General features: G+C 42.1%; 1 protein-coding gene across 2 annotated transcripts; it reads right to left on the bottom strand.

The window, feature by feature from the left end:
• Positions 1 to 840: 840 nt before the first annotated feature.
• LOC142643822 (uncharacterized) lies at positions 841 to 6,044 on the bottom strand. Of its 2 annotated transcripts, none has more exons than XM_075818535.1 (4): positions 4,757 to 6,044; positions 4,597 to 4,643; positions 4,406 to 4,490; positions 841 to 899 (listed from the first exon to the last, which is right to left on the bottom strand). In XM_075818535.1, the coding sequence occupies exons 1-3, from the start codon at positions 5,940 to 5,942 to the stop codon at positions 4,425 to 4,427; spliced, it is 1,299 nt and encodes a 432-aa protein (XP_075674650.1). In that variant the 5' UTR covers positions 5,943 to 6,044; the 3' UTR covers positions 841 to 899; positions 4,406 to 4,424. The 2 variants fall into 2 exon arrangements, with proteins under 2 accessions (XP_075674650.1, XP_075674651.1); XM_075818536.1 differs by lacking the exon at positions 841 to 899 and adding an exon at positions 3,709 to 4,324.
• Between the last annotated feature and the right edge of the window lie 2,528 nt (positions 6,045 to 8,572).

Raw genomic sequence — 8,572 nt, 5'->3', positions numbered from 1 at the left:
GATGTTACATTGACCACCTGATTCCATTTAGTTAACAACTTCTACAAACTTGAAAGCACAAAGAATTGAAATTAAGAATCATTTATAACAGATGAAATTATACCTTGCATTAGCTTGCAACTGGCTTGCCAATTAAGCTACAATAAGAATGCAAGAATCCTCTGCTACAATTAAAAACTCAAACATCAATTTACCATTGTTGTGAGAACCAAAGAATCTTAGCTGTATAAAAATCACATTATATTCTTCAATTAAAGCACATCGCACAGTCCCAATTCCAAGTTTCCAATCCAGTTTATGATTTTATTGGGGACAACCAACGTAGAATGAGCATGCACCTTAAATTAATCTCAGGAGAAAAAAGACCAGATCCACAAATATTTATAGTGCATGCAGCCTAATCTAATGGCAGAGGTTTCTAATCTAAACAAAACTTTGCTGTTTAAGAAAGAAAAATACAAAAATAGATGAAGGCACTTATCTAAACAAAAGATAGAAAATGACGGCTAATAGAATATTACCGGTGTAAGATTTTTCTCACCCAAGCTTCTATTTTCACTTGAAGATTAAACAAAGAAAAAATAATTCTAGAATAAAACATACATCACGCATATAAATAAATTGATGCACACCCAAAGAAGAGGGGGAAAAACATCTTGAAGTATTGAGCATAGACAATGTAGATAATTGAATTGAGCAGGCAGACCATGACTATACTACAGGAAGCAATATATATAATTTACAAACATGGAAAATGAACATTGTTCCTGCCATCCTTGTGCCTATGTTTATATTTCTGCATTTCCTGCCCAACCTCACCATCTCCCCTTCTTCTCTTTATCCTCCTCCTCCTCTTCTCCTTCTTCCTTTCCTTCTAAGCCTCTACTCTCTCTCTTGAGCTTCAGAGTACAAAAGAAAAACAGTCATTTTGGGATGAGCTAAACAAGTAGTCAAGAAAAAAAGCATTATCAAGCAAATTCCTTGATTCCCTAACTCCAAAGACGTAAGCCTTAGCAACATGTATTGTCAACAGTTTCATAAATATTCCTTAATTTAAAAATAACAACATATGCTTCCTTTTCTGAGTATGCATTCCCTCTTAAACAATATTCATTATTCAGTTTTCTCCCTGTCACATCTGAATGATATTTTTGCAATCAACTAAATAGTTTCCAAAAACTCCTTAAGCATAACCATCTCTTGATTTAGGACTAGTTGCTATTACTTCAAATTCAAGAAGATCAACTGTACAACTTTCTGCCATTATTCATGCTATGAACAAAAAAGCTATAAAAGCATAGAGTTCATGGTAATATTTAAAACTGAGAATTCTATCATTAATTGTTACATTATGTTACTACTCTTAATGGTTTGTCTAATTAGGGCCGCTCACCCACGTTTTACCAGTGAAATTTCCTATAAATGTCACCTAGATTCTCATCAGTTATTGTTCTTTTTTCTGCTTACAACAAGTGGGGAGGGGGCATTCGAACCCAAGTTCTCCCATGGGAATGATCCGATAGTGTCATTGAACCACAAGATTCTGGTCTCATTAATTACTCCATAAAGAATACATGCAATTACACACAATATTATTATTATATTCTTTGAATGCTGATTTCAAAAGAAGAATTTTTGAAATGGCTATAAATCATCGTTCGTCTATTTTGGTGGTTACAGAGACGAGAGTGGGTGGAGATAGAGCAGTGAAAATAATAGAGGGATTGCCTTTTGATGGGTTTATAACTATGGATACTATTGGCGATGCTGGAGGATTATGGATTCTTTGGAAAAAAGAAGATGTTGAAGTGCTTCCCTTATCTTCCACGGAGCAGGAGATTCATGCATCTGTTAAGGTGCGTTCTTCTAATTTTACCTGGCTTATTTCTGCAATTTATGCTAGTCGTAGGTTAGTGGAAAGAAGAATTTATGGGTAACCTTAAAACTGTGGCTCATCTCCACAACTTACCTTGGCTCATGTTGGGTGACTTTAATGAAGTATTGTGTGGGAAGGATAAATTTGGGGGGTATCAAGTTAATTTGAACAGAGCCCTAGAGTTTAAGGAATGCTTGGATGAATGCAATATGCTGGATTTAGGCTTTGCGGGTCCTAAGTTTACTTGGACAAACTGTAGGCCAATTTCTAATCTTATTTTGGAAAGAATAGATAGATGTTTTGCTAACCCTGTTTGGCGTCTTCTTTACCCAGAAGCCATAATGACACACCTACCTAGAACTTTCTCGGATCACTGTCTAGCTCTAATTGAGTTGTGTAGGGCTACTATGAATCATTTGAATAAGCCCTTTCGTTTCCAAATGATGTGGCTTCTGCATTAGGATTTTTCGAGTGTAGTGCAGCAAGCTTGGATAGAGAATAGAATTTTGAAGGAAGCAATTTTGGATTTTATTGATAGAGTCAGAAGGTGGAATATAGAAGTATTTTGGAATTTATTTGCAAGAAAAAGGAGGGTGTTAGCTAGATTGAATGGTGCTAATAAAGCCTTAGCTAATCATTCTAATGAGTTTATTTTGGAGTTAGAAAATCAGTTAATTTTGGAGTATTCCCTAATTCTTTTGCAAGAAGAGCAGTTTTGGGCGCTTAAATCCAGGCTTAACGCAACTACTTGTGGGGATCGAAACCTTTCCTTTTTTCATGTCTCCACTTTAGTGAGGCGACATAGAAATAAGATAAGATGTGTTAAGGATGATTCTGGGAATTGGCTGACTGGGGAGGATGAAATTAAGGAACATATTAGGGCTGGTTTTAAGAAGCTATATACCATGGAGAATAATTTATCCTCCATGACTTTGGATGTCTCTAATTTCTCTTGTTGTTTTCTGGAAGAGGAAGGTAGAGACAAAATTGATGGTGTAGTGACAGATGAGGAGATCAGATTGGGTTTATGGGCTCTCAAGCCTTTTAAGGCTCCAGAACCCAACGAGCTTCGTGCAGGCTTTTATCAACACTTCTGGCCAGATGTTAAGAATTCTGTATGTATGGAGATTAAACAAATTTTTGCTCGAGGAGTTGTGCCTAGCTATCTAAATGAGACATTAATCTCCTTGATTCCCAAATGCCAAAATCCAGAGTCTTTGAACAACTACAGGCCCATTAGCTTATGCAATTCCGTTTATAAAAAGATTATAATTGGTCACATCAGACCCCATCTTAGCAAGTTAATTTCGCCAATGCAAATGGCCTTTGTTCCTGGCCATAGGGGCACTAATAATGTTCTTATCACTCAAGAGTTGTTCTATGCTTTAGATAGGAAGAAAGGAAAAATTGGCTACATGGCTGTAAAGTTAGATTTGGAAAAAGCATATGATCGTTTGGAAAGGAACTTCATCCATAGAGTGCTTCAAGCCTTCCATTTTCCCCCAAAGTTATCAAGGATTATCATGGGCTTTGTCACGTCTACAAACACTTCCATTTTGGTTAATGGGGGTGCCTTGGAGTCTTTTGAACCAACGAGGGGCATAAGACAAGGGGATCCTTTGTTCTCGTATCTTTTTATTTTATGCATGGAATATTTGGGACGCCTCATTGAACAAAAATGTGTGGATGGTGATTGGGTCACTTTGAAGGCTTCAAAGAATAACTTGGGCTTCTCCCATCTTATTTTTGCGGATGATATCATCCCATTCAGCAAAGTGGATCCTCGTGCTTGTGATGCAATGATGAAAGTGCTAGAGAAATTTTGTTCTGAAGCTGGACAAAGAATCAGCCAGGACAAATCATGGGTATATTTTTCTTTGAATGTCAATGATGAGTTGAAAGAGGAAGTGTGTGATGCCCCAATTTGATTGATTGTGTGATGTGTGTAGGTGTGTGATGAGTCCCATATCAGGTATTTACTGGGTAGATCTGGATTTTATTAACAACTACAAAGAGCCTTAATTGTGACTAGTCCTTTTGAGGTATAGCGCAGATGTGGCTAACGCTTTTCCTTGGGTCGTTACATATGATATCAGAGTCGGCCCGGTAACCCCGTGTGGGCTCAGAGACATTACTCCACAAATTTGGTCCTAACGAGGACGTTAGGGATTTAAGTGGGGGAGATTGTGATGCCCCAATTTGATTGATTGTGTGATGTGTGTGGGTGTGTAATGAGTCCCATATCGGATATTTACTAGGTAGATCTGGCTTTTATTAACAACTGTAAGGAGTTTCAATTGTAACTACTCTTTGTTGATTTAGTTAACTTGCTTGTATCTGATGTAAATGGTCAGTCTGACCTTAGACTTGTAGCCACAACATTGGTCTCTGTGGCCAGTTTGTAATGTTGCTATGGGTTGTTTTGTTTTTTATAATCAAGCCTTTTAACTGGAAAAAAAAAAAAAAAAAAAATTTACAACTGTCATTTTTTTATAAAGTGCATGCATAAGAACATTGAATAAAGAATACCTGCATACTCAATATATCCTTAGAAAACCAGAACTCCCCAATTCGATATGTAAAACGGGACGGACCATTGCTCTGTGTTTTGCCACTAGTACAAAGAATAATTATAAAAAAAAATGAGAAGAATAATATATGGGCGTGTGTGGCATGGCATAAGAGATGAAAGAAATATAAAGAGAAAAGAGAAAACCTACATAATCATGCAGTCCAGAAATTGTAAACAGGAATCCAACAAGTATTTCTGAACGGAAAGAATGGTTGTATTACTCGCTTCACCATAGAGGTCAAATATGAGACAGTTAAGATAATAATGAGGCCTGTGGTAGGAAAACAACAAAAGGCAGAATTTCGAACCAGCTAAGTGGAGAAAACCAGGACCGGTTGGAAGGAAATCTTCACCCTCAATTAAAATGGATCTAATATTGACCTTTCTCCGAGTCCACCCTCTCGAATATACATTATATCCGTAGATAAATATCATATCAGTGTACTCAGTTAGGAGGGTAGTCCAATAAAGAGTAGTAGAAACAACTTGAGCTCTTTTACACTGAACTTCTTCTGCCCATGAAAGGTGAGCCTCATTAAACACATGATTCCAAGAGCGAGATATCACATCATAAGCAATGTAATGACCCTTCGCATTAGAATCTCCTCCAAGTACTGGCGGCCCATTTATTATGATCTGATTCTTGCCTTCAAAATTCGAGTACTGTGCGAAAATGACATCCATGTCGATCTTGCTATAAGTTGGGGGGTTTGGCAAGGTTTCCCAGGTACGCAGTTTGGGGTCATAAACCTCCATCCAGCCAGAGAAGGTATCTTTGGGTTGCAACCAACGCAAACCGCCGCCAAAAACATATAGCTTACCATCAACAACAATGGTCTGAGGATTTTGTCTACGATATTTCATGGGTGGACCACGTTCCCAACCCTTGTCAGGACATTTAAGGTTGAGCATCCATACGTCGGTAGTGGGGATATAACCGACTATATTGAGAGGGTTGTCATGTGAGAGAGTGTAATTTTCGTAGACATCTGCAATAGTTGAAGCTGAGAAATCAGGGTCAAGGCCACCAACAGAATATAGATGGTCGTCTAACACAGCGTAGTAGCGAGAGGGGTAAGGCCCCGGCGGCCCGTCTTCGGCGACTTTGGAAACCGGGCTGATCTTCTTTGGGGTGAAGCTGAAGCTGCTGTTGTTGTTGGTGGTGATTTTCTTTTTTTTCACTCCCTTAATATGGTTCAGTATAGGAGGAGGTGGACGTGGACTTTGAATGAAGTATGAAAGAGGTGGACAGGCTTCGGGGTCTGGGATCTTGATCGTAAAAACCATGGCTTCATCCGACTCGCTTGTTGTACAGAAAGCGATGTCAAACTCACCATCAACAACATCTACCTTCCCCCAACTTTTCAGCAGCTCCTCCCCCACCTCCCACTCAGCCTCCGCTTCTATAGGATTTAGTTTCGGTTCACAAACCGAAACAGACTGACCCGCCCTAGTATTGGGATTTGATTGACAAGGCAAAAGAGGATTCTCCATTGAGACAAAACAAAAGAGACGGCTAAGAGTTTGGATTAGAGAGATTGAAAGGGTTAGGGTTAGTTTTTCTCAAATCAGTTGAATCCAATAGATCAAACACAAATCAACCCATCAAAGCTGATAGTGACGTTATTACAAGGTGACGACACATGAAGAAGGTGACGGAAGTTCACTTACATATTGAATGCACGTCAAGAAGCTGACGACAATACGCCGTCCGTCAACTGCTGTCATTAACACCTCTTTAGCATTCATAGCCATGCCCCTTACGCAGCAACGTTAGGGTGACGGATCACGTGGACGAGTCAGGGGTGACGACCTTGACTGTAAGGTCTGGCTGATGTCCTTGGCTGACGGACCACGTTGGCGTACGTAAGCTGACGACAGTATAGGAGTTACGCGTGGGCTGACGACCTTGGCAGGTGAAGGCTGAAGGAACAATCCAACTTTCATTTTTAGCCTATCTGGACCTCTGCCTATGTGAATATAAGGAAAGTCCTTGCGCTGCGCGTTCGACTTAGTCAAGGAGATTCCTATAAGGAAAGGGCTCAATACAATAGGCAAAGATCCGCGGATTACTCTTTTAAAAAGGAAAGTACATCTTCACCTGGGCGCAAATTTCGGCCACACACCACTATATATACCCCAAGACCCTCATGACCCAAAGGTACGCACAATTACCTCAACTCTGGCACTCTAGGGTTGTTTAAAAGATTCTAACTTGATCGTCGGAGGGTCTTTGGCCGGCACCACACCGGTGCTCTCTGTCGATCACCTACATTTTTCTTCGCAGGTGTTGCTTCAAACCGGGAGAGTACTAACAGCTTACTGTTGATCTTTTAGGCATCATCAGTTGGCGCCGTCTGTGGGAAGAAGACAAGCATTTAGCCTTGCTCTATTCCTGAGACAAAAAGTTGTATGGTACTCACTCGATCGATGGCAACAGTCAACAACCAAGGCGACGAACCGCATGCCACAGCGCTAGAAAGGCAAGTTCAGACGCTGGCTGCCGCTGTCGAGCGCCTTACTAAACAGAACCACGACTTAGAAGAGCAACTACGGCAGATGACGGCGCACCAAAGTGCGCCGAGGGAGGACCAGGAAGTAGCGAGCCCGGAGGGGAGGAATGCCGTCAGGCCTGAAGGTAGTACTGCACCGACAAGGCTGGAGCGGCCGGAGACAAACCCGCCATCCGCCTCGGACTCCCTGCCACCTCATATCACAGCCGAGATGCAGGAGATGAGGGAGCGCATGGATGCAATGATGAACGCCCTTAAGGGACGGGTATCCAGCAATCTGGACGACCTAGTCCATAGAACGGATTCACCATTCACAGCGTTGGTGAACTCATACCCCGTCCCTTCAAAGTTTAAAATGCCCCATGTGGAAAACTATGACGGATCCAAGGACCCGCTGGACCACCTGGAGTCTTTCAGAACACTAATGCATCTTCAGGGTGTACCGGACGAAATCATGTGCAGGGCTTTCCTCACCACCTTGAAAGGGCCTGCGAGGGATTGGTACAGCAGGTTGACGCCTAATTCCATCGGCACTTTTAAGGAATTAGGTGCACAGTTTGTATCGCACTTCATTGGAAGTCACCGACGCAAGAGGTCTATTGCATGTATACTGGGAATTAAACAACGAGAAGGTGAGACATTAAGGTCTTATATAGCCCGCTTTAACAAGGAATCCCTCTCGATAGACGAGGCAGACGACAAGACACTTGTGGCAGCGTTCATGAACGGGTTACAAGAGGGTAAGTTCTTGTTCTCTCTATGCAAGAACGACCCAAAGACTATGTCCGACGTATACTACAGGGCGACGAAGTATATGAACGCGGAGGATGCCTTGCTGGCCAGGGACGACTACAAACCCGGAAAAGGGAGAGACAGGAAGATACGAGACTCGATAATGGACAAAAGAGGGGGAGAACCAGAGAGGGACGAGATGATCGACGACCTAAGCCGCCTACAGGAAGGTACACGAACTTCACTCCCCTGAATACGCCCATCGACCAGGTATTGATGCAGATTAAAGACGAGGAAAACTTGGCCTTCCCTGGAAAACTGAAGGGAGATCCCAACAGGAGACCAAGGGATAAATACTGCCGATTTCATCAAGACCACGGCCATGACACCGCCGATTGCTACGACCTGAAACAGCAAATAGAAGCCCTCATTAGGCGAGGGAGGTTACAAAGGTTCGTCACCAAAGAGAGGGCGAACCCGCCACAAAATCAAGCCCCTCGGCAAGATAATGATCGCCCCAGGCAACCAATAAGAGACATAAGGATGATTGTAGGAGGCACCGCGAGGGCCGGATCTTCCAAGAAAGCCCGAAAGGCATACATCAGAACGATCCAGAACGTCCAGTCGGCAAGTCCGGCGCTTGGAAGGTCACGGATTGGAAATCCCCCCATTGAATTCTCGGAAGTAGACGCCCAGCGCCTTCACCATCCCCACGACGACGCTTTGGTCGTCACCATACGGGCAGGAGACTACAACATACACCGAGTTCTCGTAGACAACGGTAGTTCAGCAGACATCCTTTACTATCCTGCTTTTCAACAGATGCGAATTGAAAAGGAGCGACTAATTCCGGTTAATGCCCCACTCATTGGCTTTGGA

This window comes from Castanea sativa, chromosome 7 (genome assembly GCF_040712315.1).
Source record: "Castanea sativa cultivar Marrone di Chiusa Pesio chromosome 7, ASM4071231v1".
Taxonomy (NCBI): domain Eukaryota; kingdom Viridiplantae; phylum Streptophyta; class Magnoliopsida; order Fagales; family Fagaceae; genus Castanea; species Castanea sativa.
The sequence above is the reverse complement of the archived record's forward strand: the minus strand, read 5'-3'. Positions and strand labels throughout refer to the sequence as shown.